Raw genomic sequence first — 15768 nt, forward strand, 5'->3', positions numbered from 1 at the left:
CATTAAGCACCACTGATTCCCAAATAACAAGAAGCAAAGGCAAGTCACTCAGAAGAGGGAACACAAGTGATGCTTTAGAAGCAAAGAGAGATGTTCTAAGTTAAGAAGCACATGAAGCAACAGAAACTCCAAAATAACCAGAGGCAAAGGCAACGCTTACTGATATGGGGGTACAAGCGGTGTTTTAGAAGCAAAGTTAAGAGACACATCTATTAGCTTGTTGTTGCTCCGCTGTCTATCTGTACATGTGTGACATGTTTACTGAATAAAGTTTTGTTTAAACCAAGAGGCACATCCAACAACAGAAACTCCAAACTAACAAGAGGCTAAGTCGACTTCTACTCACAACAGGGTACAGATGGTGTTTCAGAAAGACGTATTCACAGATGGTTTGCACAGTCTCCAGCAGCCCCCACAGGCACTTGTTGCTCTTGATCTTGGTCAGGGGGCTGTGGTTCTCTGAGGGCATCATGGGGATCCGTGCACTCAGCACCAGAGCTGGTGTGCCGTCAAGACCGTGAGGGTGCGTGTCCTTGCGGCCAACTGTGGGAACCAACAAGACACAAGGCAGTGACTGTTACTGACCCTTAGCGTGTGATGTATTGTGTCAGGTTCAGACTGCTGCCGTATCCATTCTTGCTGGTGGTCCACTGAAGCACCTCAAACCTATCCAGCAAGTTCAAAATTCTGCCGCTAAATTCTCTTTCTTTCTTTTTTTTTTTTTTTTTAAGCTTGATCTCTGACCAAGGATAGGTGTTATATAAGTATCCATATCATCATCATTATCATGCAAGACTAAGCATTGTACACTTCTGTTTTTCAAGAATCACACTGGTTTCCTGCTGAGCAGAGGAATCAAAGCAACAGATCTCAAGTGTCTGCTTTCGTTTGATTTCCAAAACTGCACCTCAGTATAGAGTAATAATAATAATACTATTAATAATGGACATTCATATAGCATGTTTCTCCAGAAATACTGCTCAAAGCACTGTATATTTTGTTCCCTACTCCCCTCTTCCCATCCCCCCTCCCCCCTACACACACAGGGAAGTACAAGCCTGATTAAACTCACACAACTGAACCTTGGAAACCACCCACCCACCCATGACACCCTTCAGAAAACACATCCCTGCAGCACACACTTTGGCATGCACATGCACACAAATGCACAGATACTCGCCAGCACCCCACCACACAAACATGACCTGTCAAACAAATATGTCCCTTCAAATTCTTTCTACTCTTCACTGGTGATAGAATCATTATCATTCCCAAATTCAACAATGAGAAAATTTGTATTTTATTCTGATCACTTGCCTTTTACATGTCTTTCGCTTAATCATATTTTGAAATATTCACTTACTTCTTCTGTTTCTGTGTTTTTGGTTTCTTTTTTGTTCTATGATAATACAGATGTAGCCGTGTTGTCATGAACTGATTGGTCTATGATAAAAGGGATGGTACAAAAAAATTAATGACGATTCACCGGATTAAAGGATAGAAAATATCCATGCACTGGCCCAGGGACATATAGATGGCCAGTCACAAAAGGGTTTTTCTATTGTTTTACTTACAATAGTTATAAGAAGAGGAGAAGAAGAATGAGAAGAGAAGAAGACAATGCAGCAGAATGTTAGGCAGCTGACTGTGTGTGTGTGACACGCTCGATGTGTGCTTGAGAGCGGCACATCGGAAAGTGACCGTCCGACACGCAACAGCTCTCAGTTCAAATTAGAATATTAATAGCCTTATGCCACAGGAGTTACTTCCTCATGTCAATGGTTGGACACCGTCACTGCAGTGAAACTGTCGTCTGCTTTACGACATGTGCTGTGAGTTGAACCACGGTTAGTAGCCAGCTGAGCACTTGGCTACACACACACACACATATATATATGGGGAGAGCAGCCCGAATTTCACATAGAGAAATCTGTTGTGATAAAAAGAAATACAGATACAAGTACAAATACATTATTTATCTACTATCATGACGGCCGTAAAAGGGCTGTGGGACCTTTAACCATTTTTATGAATCTGCAGTGCTGTAGGGGTGGGCGCAAAAGCCCTCGCAGTATCACACGTCTTTGTAAAGATTAAACTATGGGCGCAAAAGCCCTCGCAGTATCACACGTCTTTGTCAAGATTAACCCTCTTGCATTCGGATTCTCTGAGGCCAAACTCCCCTAGATTTCGGATTCTTTTGGTGAGTTTAGCCGCAAAATGGGTGTGTATAGTTCACGCTTCACCACAACCAAGAATAAACCTCTAGAGTCATGAAATTCGGCAGGTATGGTCATGAGGCTTTGTTCTGTCATGTGAGCGAGATTCTGTGTGTCTAGATGTGACAGGTCGTGTCTCTGTCACCAAAATGTCACCAAATATGTCACATGCGATGGTGACAATTCTAATACAGCACACCAACATGCAGTTATTCCATGCACATGCACGTTAGTGTTGTGAAATGAAGCTGCAGGCCTACCTGAGATGATCTGTCTCCTGTCTGCCAGTACAGTCCCCACAGGTAATCCAAAGAATGTCACACAACTAGTGTCAGTTGTCACAACTGAAGAGTTACTGGAGATAATTTCAAGCACAGTTCCATGTTGCTCTTATGTCACTGTTCTAAGCACTTTGTACAGATCTGTTCATATATGCACACAATGTGTTACTGTACAGTAAGGATAGTGAGTAGAGTGTCACTGCTAAGTGTCACAGAGTCATCAAAACTACAGGTAAGCACACACACACACACACATAAACAAAAACAAGCTAGCTTGTCCTAATGTTGAGGCACATTCTGTCCATGATAGTCACGGAAACAGTCATTCCTGTGGAAGCAGAGAGGTACCTGGCAGAACGAACACATATACGATGTTTCCACCCCTCGTCCCTTCGCCGTCCTGCGACCGTCTTTGATGCACTGCCGACAGACCCTACGTCTCCCTTTGATCTTTTCTAACTTGTGATGGTCGATGCTGGCCAAGGCAATGGGGGCATCTGGCACTGCTTTGCTGCGCCCTGCTTTGCGCTTCCTGGAGGTGAATCCTGCGCGAAGTTGTTCTGCAATGTCAGCGCGAAACATCAAGTGGTCATAGGTCTTGTTCACTGGGGCATGAGGTGACACTTCCCAGGTGAGGTAGGCCTGGACAATGCACAAGTTGACCAGAGAATGGAAAATGTAGCGCCACCATTTCTTGTTCTGATGACCAACAGGGTAGTAGGCGCGATACTGGTCTGACTTGTCAATGCCACCCATGTACTTGTTGTAGCTGGCGATGACTGTCGGCGTCACTTTGTCCTCCACTGTCGTCATACCTGGTGGCTGGTTGGTGCTGAGAAGGTAGATCTGACGGTTGTCTTTGTAGACTGTGGCCATCAGCGAGCCCTTCTGCATCTGCAGCAATTTTCCCTTCTCTTTCAGTTTGGCAGTCTTGACCTCCTCTCGTAACCCTTTGCGGTTGACGTTGACAGTGGCACAGGCATATGTCCCATTTCGGGCCAGGTGTGTCATCAAGGGGACACTGGTGAAAAAACGATCAAAATACAGGTGCCTGTTTTGATGGTAGAAAGGTGATGCCAACATGTGAACGACTTCATGCCCAAGACTGATGGTGGTGTCTCTGCGACTTGCACGGCTGGTGTAAATATCAAATGCAACGCAGTACCCTGTCCTGGCGTCACACATCTCCCACACCTTGATGCCCCATTTGGTTGGCTTGGCTGGCCATGTACTGCTTGAAAAATATCCGACCCTTGTACCCGATCATTGCCTCATCAATACTTAGTTCACGACCTGGATGGTAGTTGGTCCGGAACAAAGGAAGAATCATGTTGATGAAATTTCTCACCTTGTACAAGGGGTCATAGTCGGGGTGATCACGTGCAGGTGTGTTCGATGTGTCGCGCAGATGAAAGTACTGGTTGATTTTGAAAAACCAGTGTTTTGGGCATGACACTGCTGATCCAGTTATTCCTGAAGCGAGGGTCGGTTGACCAGTAGCACCACAAACGTGGCAGACGATTGATCCCCAACATGATCAGCACAGAGAGATAGGCCCGCATTTCATCAGGTGTTGTTTCGAACCAAAGAGGGTCAGGTGTGCCCCGGGCTGCTTGTTTTTGCCGGGCATACCTGTTAGTCTCTTCTGCTGCAACCTGAAAAAAAGTGATGGGTATAAACAAAAAAAAATAATCCAGAGGGGTGGCAGTGCTTGGCAGTGAACGTGCAGGGCCTGTCGGCTGCTGGAATGTGGCCACGTTGGTAGGCTGAGTAGCCGGTCGCCACGTGGTTTGCAGAGCGGCGAGTGGCACATTGTCCTCCGGATCACTTTCACCACTTTCTTCTTGATCGGAACCTAAATGCACGTCAGAATCTTCTTCTAATTCTTCACACTCTTCAATCTGATCATATTTTGACACTTCTTCTAATATGAGACCTAATTCCTCCGCTGAATAATCCTCGAACTCACTGGTGCATGCAGACGACGCCATTGTGAAAACCGGTCAGTTTCATTCACAACTCTCCACACGCAGTTTCCCTCCTTTCTTTGTGAATGGAAGTGGTGCTAGCATCCAAAAATAGTGATGCCAGATTATTGGACTATAGTAGGAAACTTTCCACCAACTTTTAGTGCCTGTTGAGCATAGTCACGGCGTCAGCACATGATGGAAAAGTACCACACACACGCAGCCGGCGCCGGCCGCATTGAGGCGCTGCGCGCGCGCGGGCATGCCGTCTCCTACCGTTATCAGAAGGAAAGGGTTAAACTAAGGGCGCAAAAGCCCTTGCAGTATCACACGTCTTTGTCAAGATTAAACTATGGGCGCAAAAGCCCTCGCAGTATCACATGTCTTAGTCAAGATTAAACTATGGGCGCAAAAGCCCTCGCAGTATCACACGTCTTTGTCAAGATTAAACTACAGGCGCAAAAGCCCTCGCAGTATCACACGTCTTTGTCAAGATTAAACTATGGGCGCAAAAACCCTCGCAGTATCACACGTCTTAGTCAAAATTAAACTATGGGCGCAAAAGCCCTCGCAGTATCACACGTCTTTGTCAAGATTAAACTAAGGGCGCAAAAGCCCTCACAGTATCACACGTCTTTGTCAAGATTAAACCATGGGTGCAAGCCTTGCAGTATCACCTCTTTGTCAAGATTAAACGGTCTCAAAGTCTGTGGCCTTTCATGCCCTGCTCTCATGGTGACCTCAGTTTCGATACCCTTTCACTTCTGTGCTTGGGGTGAGTCTTGTCAATGTCTTCAGTGTCGGCTGATTCATGGGGGGCTGTTGTTTGAGGGATGTGGTGAGGTCTCCACTCTATGAGGGACGCTCACTCAGTCTGGCTCCGTGACTAAGCCATTATTGTCGTTAGTAGGGGGCTTAGTAGGTGGTGTCCTAAGTATGTTAAATCAGAACAGGCACCACTGAACGCCACCGAAGTGACTCAGCAGCAGTGCAGGGTCTCCTCTGGTGTGTGGCCTCCTGGTGACCTAACATCGATGGTTCCCTGCGGACTGCCGACGCTGGAACTGTGATGGACGAACCCGGGTGTGGCTGTGTATGGGGGAATCTAAGTGAGTGGCGTGGGAGTAATGCCACTGAAATGGTGCAGATGATGGGGCAGCAAAAAAAAAAAAAAAAAAAAAAAAAAAAAAAAAAAAAAGATTAAACTATGGGTGCAAGAGCCCTCGCAGTATCACATGTCTTTGTCAAGATTAAACTATGGGTGCAAGATTAAACTATAAGTCAGTCTTACAGGTTGTGATTATAATGCATATCACATCAAGATTTGATAACTGATAATACTACATTCATGACGTCAGTTGTCCATCCATAATAGACCATGTTTGCACTGTGGTCACTGTTTGGAGTCACTGGTAGTGGTGTTAACTTCAGGTAGAAGGTGGCAGAGCGGGCAAGATGCTCATATGGGTTTGATTCCCTGCTCTCGCCCTCTCTCCCAAGCTTGACTGCGGAAATCAGTCTGAGTGTCTTGTCATTCTGATGAGATGATAAACTGAGGTCCCATGTGCAGCAAGAGTTGGAAGCGGAGGGACTGACCTTGGAGGTTGGAGGAGTTGTACCACTGCTGCACCCGGAGGTCCACCAGTCCCTGCTGTATCAGCAGTCCTGTCCTCCACACCAGGCGAGGCCGGTACACCTTCAGGATGTGTCTGACACACACACACGCACACGCACATGCACATGCATACCCATACTTATACATTAACATGCATGCACATACACACATGCACACCCACCCCCGTCTAATATCACTTAAAGCCTGAACCAGACTATAAATGGCGGGCGATTTGAATCAAGCCAGTTTCTCACCAGAGTCTGACACTGTGACGTCGGTGAAGGTTTATTCAAAATAAAAGCCTAATAAAGCTACGGTTTGGCTTCATTTATGGCAGAGAGCGAGATTTGCCTAGCAGCTTCCAATCTAGACCTGAATTGACTTTGGAAAGTACAAAATGTGTCAGCTACACGTAATACAAAATTTGAATGCAGAGAAAAGGGGCGCAACCGAAACCTTGCTCTCGGGAGTTAAGACTTTAACCGTGAAAAGACGTTAAAGTAAAGAAAGCAAAAAGTACACACCTACCCCCCACCCACCCCGTGCACATACACACATGCCCTTCTGTGTGTGTGTGTGTGTGTGGCTAGGTGGGGGTCGGGGGGTGGGGGTGGGATTGGGGCTGGGCAGGGGGCTGCGGGACAAGAGGGAACAGGAGGAGAGGCTCTGTCTGGGGAATTGAAAAAAAACAAAAAAACTGAAACAAATTCCACTCCAAACTTATCACACTGGCAGGGCCCCACTGACCTCATGACGGACGTGAGGACAGAGGGGGGCAGGCCGGGCAGCAAGGTGAAGAACAGGTCGGCATAGTGCACATTGGTCACCACTGTGCCTGGCCACAGTCGGTCCTGATGACGACGACGACACACCACAGCAACCGTACACGATCGCACAGAAGATGCATGCATGAATATGAATACACACTCACACGAAGAGATTTCCACAGATGCTCTTTACAAGATCGCAGAGCATGCATGCATTGATATGAATGCAATGCGATGCACACTCACACACAGAGATTTCAACAAATGCTCACACATCAATAAGACAACACACTTACACAGTGCTAATATATGACAGTAACTGTACATGATCGCAGAACATGCATACATCTATATGAATGCCCACTTACATGCAGAGATTACAACAGATGCTTACACATCAATAAGACAACACACTAATACAGTGCTAACACATTATATATTATTATTATTATTACTACTATTATTACTATTATTACTACTACTACCTTTTTCTATATTATAATTATTATTTATTTATTTACACTATCGCAGAGCATGCAAACACTGATATAAATACACACTCACACATAGAGATTTCAACAGATGCTCCCACAGAAATATGACTACATGCTCTCACATCAATACAACAACACACTGACACAGTGCCAACACATGACAGCAACTGTTCATAATTGCCGAACACACATACATCAATATGAATACACGCTCACAAATCAATATGATTACACTATGAATACATGCTCACAAATCAATATGAATACACATAAACACATCAATATGAATATATACATCAAACACACACACACACATATGCACACAACACACTACACAACACACACACACACATACAGAGCACACACCACATCTCACACACACACACAACACACACACAAACAACACACCACAAATGTACACATACACACAAACACATGCACACACACAAACACACACACATACACACAACTTACACACACACACACACTCACACACACAACACACATACACAAACAGATACACACACACACAATACACACAACACACACACGCAACACACCATATAACACATACACACACACACACAACACACACAAACACACATAACACACCACACAAACATAAACACACATAACACACCATACAAACACATACACACCAACACAACTCACACACACTATCCAAAACAACTCACCAGAGAGGGGTGGCTCTCAGGCAATGCTGACACAGGAACATAAGCAGTGCACATCGTGGGGGCCTCGCTCTGCATCGTCACATCCGTGTCAGCCCCCACACCTCCGGCTGCTGTCGTCCCTGGCTGCTTTGGGACGTACCTCAACGGCAGAACCAGTCCCTGCCTCACGATCAGCTTCAGGAACAGTGCCCCCTGTCACACAGTGGCAGACAACAACTTACAGTGGTGGCCATGATCCGCTCTCACAACAACAGGAACTTCCAAGAAATATCATGATGGTTGAAGATGACCATGGCTTCAAAAATCAGATGGAAGATTGGTGGCTGTGGGTCCAGAGGTAATTAAAGAGGCCCATCCGGGCCCTGAAGGCTCACCCACATGTGAGCGGGTGCTGTCATGGCAGTGGATGATGCTCAGTCCTTGCACACAGCACGCATTCGTTGTACCTCAAAATGTACCTCACCTCACCTCAGGCCCATAACTAGTTGTTGGGGGAAACCTGAGGACCAAAGACGCAACCTCCCTTCTCCATCTGTCTCTGTCAGTAGCCGCCGGCAGCAGCTCACGTGTATGGAGTCCAGTCCATTGTTTGATGTTCTCATGCCGGTTCTTCCGCTGTCTTTCTCTTCTTCTCCCACCCTCGATGGTGCCTTGCATGATTGTTTTGGACAGACTGGTGTGTTGAGGGTTGTGCCCAAACCATATCAGCTTGCGTCTCTTCACAGTTGAAAGGAGAGGTTCCTGAGGTCCAGCAAGGTTCTCAAAACCAAAATGTACACAACTGAAGAATAACGATGCACGAGACAGGTGCAAAAAAAACCCCACCTCATCCGTGTTCACCATCAATGTAGAAAAAGAATGAACATTCGCATAAACAACAGAACTATCAACTAGCGTGCACATCACAGCTGTTCTTCTGCACACAAAACTGAACTCACCTGCACATCAGGGCCATTCTTCTGCAGGAAGTCGTCGATGGCAGCTCTGTCCCAAAAGGCAGTGGGGGCATCTCCAAGGCAAGGTATGGACTGGGACTTTGGTGGGGTGGTGGTGAGGAAGGTGGAGACGAGAGACGTGTAGGACTGCATACTGGTGACGCACAGGCTGTCTGAGGAGCCCTGCATGTACAGCGCCCACCCCTGCATCACACACACACACATACACACACCATGCACACACATATATATATACACATGAATACACACACACACACACACACACCATGCACACACACATATATATACACACACGAAAACACACACACACACACACACACACAGACTCCATGTGGAGCATCAACCTTTTCGTCATTGTATTTCATAGAGCAGCCACTGAGTGTGTGTGGTGTATGGAAAACATTTGCTTGGAAACACACACAATGCCACCACTCATTCACACACACACACACACACACACACACACACACACATACACACATGTGCACTCACACACACACACACACTATCTCTCTGTCGTAATTTTGACCAGTTTGTAATTTCATTTTGCTTATACAAATTTTGCTCACCTTTTTCTCTGTTCTTTTTCCCCCTTTTTTTTCTTTTTGATTACTCCTCACAGGTTTTAGTTTTACCTCTGTCTTGGTTTTGTCCTCTCTTTTCTTCTCCATTCTCTACGCTTCTCCCCATGAAGAAGGGCCTAGGGCCCGAAACGTAGGGAAACTCTTTCATCATAGGACAAGTTACCACCTACAGGTCAGTCTGACCCGTTTTTTCGCTTATACAAATACATATTGATTAATGTAAATCGAGGAGAGAGTAACAGGGAACCCACACACTCCCACCCCCACCCCATCTCTCTCCCCTACACCACCACCACCACCACCACCCACCCGCCCACCTCACCATTTTTTCCATCAGGTCCAGAATCTTCCCCACGTGAGGGGCACGGCTGCCGCTCGTTGAAGCATGCCTGGTCCTTGACCTAGCCCACCCACACCCTCCAACCCCCACCCCACCCCTCTCCCCTACACCACCACCACCACCACCAACCCACCTCACTACTTTTTCCATCAGGTCCAGAATCTTCCCCATGTATGGCTGCCGCTCACTGAAATATGCCTGGTCCTCGACCCACCCCACCCACACCCTCCACCCCACCCCTCTCCCCTACACCACCACCACCACCACCACAACCACCTAGCCCACCCGCCCACCTCACCGCTTTTTCCATCAGGTCCAGAATCTTCCCCATGTGAGGGTATGGTTGCCGCTCGTTGAACAGTGTCCTATCCTCAGGGGAGATCTGGTGGAAGAGGCGTTGCTGGGAGGTCAGGGTGTGCCGGGGGACCAAGCTGACGAGCTCAAAGCAGCTGCTGTCCACGGGGTCATGAACCCAGGGCACCTGCTGCTTGACCTGGGTCACACACGCCCGCAGTCCTTGGCTCAGGGCGTTCGACACCTGGTCAGGGTCCTGGTCTCACAGACACACACACACACACACACACACAACATACATACATATCCATGAATATGAATGCATGCACATGGGCACGTGCACATGCACAAACACACACGCACATTCACACACAACAAACACACATTCACACAACACACAAAAGCACAACAAACACACACTAGAGTGGTGGTCCAATGGTGGAATAGATTCACACAACACAAAATCACACATGACAAACGCACATTAGAATGGTGGTCTTGTGGTAGCACACATTCACACAACACACAATAAACACACACAACAAACACACAGAACAAGCACACAATAGAGTGGTGGTCTAACGGTGGAACACATTCACACAACACACAACACACACACAACAGAGCAGTGCCCTAGTGATGGCAAACATTCACACAACACACAGAAATACAACAAACACATGCTAGAGTGGTGGTCTAATGGTGGAACACATTCACACAACACACACACAACAGAGCAGTGCCCTAGTGATGGCAAACATTCACACAACACACAGAAATACAACAAGCACACAATAGAGTGGTGGTCTAATGGTGGAACACATTCACACAACACACAACACACACACAACAGAGCAGTGCCCTAGTGATGGCAAACATTCACACAACACACAAAAACACACGACAAACACACACCAGAATGGTAGTTTAATGGTAGCACCCATTCACACAACACAAACACATGCTAGAGTGGTAGCTAAGGGTAGCACACTTTAACACAACACAAAAACACACAACAAACAAACACAAGAGTGGTAGTCTAATGGTGGAACACATTCATGCAACACACAACAAACACACACTAGAGTGATGCCCTAGTGATGGAACACATTCACACAACACACAGAAACACAACAAACACATGCTCGAGTGGTGGTCTAATGATGGCACACATTCACACAACACACAGAAACACAACAAACACACGCTAGAGCGGTGGTCCAGTGATGGCAAACATTCACACAACACACGGAAACACAACAAACACATGCTAGAGTGGTGGTCTAATGGTGGAACGCATTCACACAACACACAACAAACACACGCTACAGTGGTGGTCTAATAATGGCACACATTCACACAACACAAAGAAACACAACAAACACACGCTAGAGTGCTGGTCTAATGGTGGAACACATTCACACAACACACAGAAACACAACAAACACACACTAGAGTGGTGGTCTAATGGTGGAACACATTCACACAACACACAGAAACACAACAAACACACACTAGAGTGGTGGTCTAATGGTGGAACACATTCACACAACACACAGAAACACAACAAACACACACTAGAGTAGTAGGCCTCCTTCGATCATGGCTGACCATGGATAGAGTATATCCAACCTAATGTCTAATTGGGCTGTCTGCTTGGACCAAGCAGTGTCGCCTGTGACTGTAGAGACCGATGCAAGAGAGACAGTCTCTGTTGCTTCGGTCACATGTGTAAGCTGATAATGGTCTGTTGGCTGCCGTCCCTTTTCTGCGAGCTTGCTTTTCTGCTGTAGCAGCTGACAGGTTGTCCTCACCAGTACCAATCCGTAGCTGATTCTTGAGAAAGCTTCTCCATCTGCTGCGATCATCTGCAAGGTCCTCCCAGGACTCAGTGTTGATCTCAAGCGCCTTCATGTCATGTTTGCAAATGTCTTTGTCCTCAGCTGTGGGCGGCCGATGCTTCTCTGCCCTGTGGCGAGCTCTACATAAAGGATGTCTTTTAGGATGCGACCATCTTCCATGCGGTGAACATGGCCCAACCAGTGCAGCCGACGCTGTCTCAGCATGGTATGCATGGTTGGGAGGCCAGCGCGAGTCAGGATTTCGGTGTTTGTCACCTTGTCTTGCCAAGAGATGCCGAGTGTGCGCCGTAGGCTTCTCAGGTGGAAGGTATTGAGCCTTTTCCCCTGACGAGCAAGTGTGGTCCATGCCTCACTGCCATGCAGCAAGGTGCTGAGGATGCAGGCATTGTATACAGCCATCTTTGTCTTTGTGGTCAGCTTGGGATTTGTCCACACTCTTTGTGTGAGGCGGGCTAGCATTGTGGCTGCCTTCCTGATCCTCTTGCGATCTTGGCGTCAAGGGAGAGGTTGTCGGTGATGGTGGACCCAAGCTAAGTGAACTGATGGATGACTAGAGTGACGGTCTAATAATGGCACACATTCACACAACACACAGAAACACAACAAACACATGCTAGATTGGTGGTCTAATGGTGGAACACATTCACACAACACACAACAAACGCACGCTAGAGTGGTGGTCTACTAATAGCACACATTCACACAACACACAGAAACACAACAAACACACACTAAAGTGGTGGTCTAATGATGGCGCACATTCACACAACACACAGAAACACAACAAATACACACTGGAGTGGTGGTCTAATAATGGCACACATTCACACAACACACAGAAACACAACAAACACACGGTAGAGTGGTGGTCTAATGGTGGAACACATTCACACAACAAACACACGCTACAGTGGTGTTCTAATAATGGCACACATTCACACAACACACAGAAACACAACAAACACATGCTAGAGTGGTGGTCTAATGGTGGAACACATTCACACAACACACAACAAACACACGCTTGTGTGGTGGTCTAAAAATGGCACACATTCACACAACACACAGAAACACAACAAACACAAGCTAGAGTGGTGGTCTAATGGTGGAACAGATTCACACAAGACACAAGAACACACACGACAAACACACACAAATTACACCACTTCAAGTCAATGCTGCTTACACCACCAATTCAGCTAGTAGCACACAGCTAAATAAAAGGTACACTGGAACTAAGCCAAACACTTCCTCAAAAGAAGCAAGCCCTGTGCACGCCCTTACACCAATTATTCTCAAACATTACGCTTACAGGATCTTGTCAAGGTCTTCACAATTGGCAGGTTCATTGGGGGACTGTCGTAGGAGGGATGTAGTGACGGTCTCCAACTCTGGCAGAGACGCTCACTCAGTCTGGCTCCGTGACAAAGCCATTATTGTCATCAGTAAGGGAGCTTAGTAGGTGGTGTCCTAAGTACGTTAAATCAGGACAGGCACTACTAAGTGACTAACTCAGTAGCAGCGCAGGGTCTCCTCTGGTGTGTGGCCTCCTGGCGACTTTACATCAATGGTTCCCTGTGGACTGCCAGCGCCGGGACAGCAACAGACGAACTCAGGTGTGACCGTGTATGAGGGGCACTTGGAATGAGTGTGCATGGGAGTAATGCTACTGAAACTGCAGGGGTGGAAAAAAAAAAATATATATATATAATTTTTTAAAGAAAAGATTATGATCACTGTGATAATGATAATGGGGGACTCGGAATGAGTGACATGGGAGTGCTGCCACTGAAACTGTGCAGGTGATAGGGCAGCAAGAAGTAAGGGGAAAAAAAACAAACAAAAAAACCCAACTTACAGCAGTGACATGGAGAATCTGCTGGCTGCCAGGCGCTGTCAGCATGTAAACCATGTCGATGATAGCGCCGCCCTCTGCCAGGGACTGCTGACCGCTGAAGTCCAGCTTGTTCAGCCGCCAGTTGGAGCTGTCCGCATGCAGTGAACATGTGTGTGTGTAGGGTGTGTGTGTGTTGGGGGTGTGGGGAGGTGGGGTTGTTGTGTAGAGAAGGGGGAGGGGGTGTTTGTGTGTGTGTGTGTGTGTGTGTGTGTGTGTGTGCGCGCGCGCATGTTTGTGTGTGTGTGTGTGAAGTCCAGCTTGTGCAGCCGCCAGTTGGAGGTGTCCGCATACAGTGAACATGTGTGTGTGTGTGTGTGTAGGGTGTGCGTGTGTTCGGGGTGGCCCCTGGTTGAGGTTGTGTAGAGAGGAGGGAGGGGGTGTTTGTGTATGTGTGTGTTTGTGTGTGTGTGTGTGTGTGTTGTGTAGGGAGGGACTGCGTGATTGGGAAGCATGGTGTTGGCAACTGTACCAGCAATGGTCAACTACTTCTCCAGACATGTGCCAAGAACGACCTTCTTATCACAAACACCGTCTTCTGCCTCCCCCTACCCGTAACAGGACGTCATGGATGCATCCTCGCTCTGGGCATTGGCATCTCATCGACTTTGTCATCGTCAGGAAGAGGGACAGGCAGGACGTACGAGTCACGAGGGCCATGTGTGGCGCCGAGTGCTGGACAGACCACCGCCTTATCGTCTCCAAACTCAACCTCCGCATCCAGCCCAAGAGACGGCCTCAGGGCATGAAAGCACCCAAACGCCTGAATGTCAACAAGCTGGAGCTAGGCAACATCAAACAGAGCTTTGCTGACACCCTGGAGGAATGCCTTGAGTCCACCACGCTGGACAACCAGAATGTGGAGGCAGCATGGGGCGCACTGCATGAGACGGTGTACAACACTGCCATGGAGTGCATGGGGCCTTCTGCCAGGAAGCACAAAGACTGGTTTGATGAGAACTGCACTGAGACCAAGCAGCTGCTGGAAGACAAACGCCAAGCCTACAGAGCCCACATTGAACATCCAAAGTCACAGTCAAAGAAAGACATACTGAAGAGCGCACGCAGCACCATCCAGCTGAAGCTGCAGCAGATTCCTGGTTGAGCAACAAAGCTGATGAGATCCAGGGCTTTGCAGACAGGAACAACATGAAGAACTTCTATAACGGCCTGAAAGAAGTCTACAGTCCCACTATCTCCGGATCTGCTCCACTCCTCAGTGCTGATGGTTCTACCCTAATCACTGACAAAGGACGGGATCCTTGAGAAATGGGCTGGGCAATGACAGCATACTGAACTGCCCTTCCACCATCAATGATGAAGCCATCGACCGACTCTCCCAGGTGCCAGTCAGTGAGTCATTGGATTCCATTCCAACTTTGAAGGAGACCCAGAAAGCTATCCGTCTGCTATCCAATGACAAAGGCCCTGGCTCAGACTCCATTCCAGCTGAGGTCTACAAAGAAGGTGGTATGGCGCTGACTGAGAAGCTTCATCATCTGTTCCAGCTCATCTGGCAGCATGAGGCAGTTCCACAGGACTTCAAAGACGCTTCCATCATACACCTGTACAAGCGCAAAGGAAATCATCAGGACTGTGACAACCATCGTGGAATATCCCTGCTGTCCATCGCATGCAAGACTCTGGCCAGAGTGCTACTCAACCGTCTCATAGCACACCTTGAGCAAGGTCTCCTACCAGAGAGCCAGTGTGGCTTCCGGAAAGAATGCGAGACTATCGACATGGTGTTTGCTGCCAGGCAGCTCCAGGATAAGTGTCAGGAACAGAAGGCCGACCTTT

At 47.5% G+C, this 15768-nt stretch overlaps 1 protein-coding gene across 1 annotated transcript in view; it reads right to left on the bottom strand.

Moving 5' to 3' along the window:
* Positions 1-15768, bottom strand: part of LOC143297367 (uncharacterized) — a 115073-nt gene that overhangs the window by 97206 nt on the left and 2099 nt on the right. The window contains exons 2-8 of the mRNA XM_076609676.1: positions 13933-14059; positions 10217-10468; positions 8977-9177; positions 8039-8230; positions 6830-6933; positions 6064-6176; positions 347-543 (exon numbers count right to left, since the gene is read on the bottom strand). Coding sequence (XP_076465791.1) covers positions 347-543; positions 6064-6176; positions 6830-6933; positions 8039-8230; positions 8977-9177; positions 10217-10468; positions 13933-14059 — 1186 coding nt within the window. The remainder of the gene's footprint in view (positions 1-346; positions 544-6063; positions 6177-6829; positions 6934-8038; positions 8231-8976; positions 9178-10216; positions 10469-13932; positions 14060-15768) is intronic.

This window comes from Babylonia areolata, chromosome 22 (assembly GCF_041734735.1).
Source record: "Babylonia areolata isolate BAREFJ2019XMU chromosome 22, ASM4173473v1, whole genome shotgun sequence".
NCBI classification, from domain to species: domain Eukaryota; kingdom Metazoa; phylum Mollusca; class Gastropoda; order Neogastropoda; family Buccinidae; genus Babylonia; species Babylonia areolata.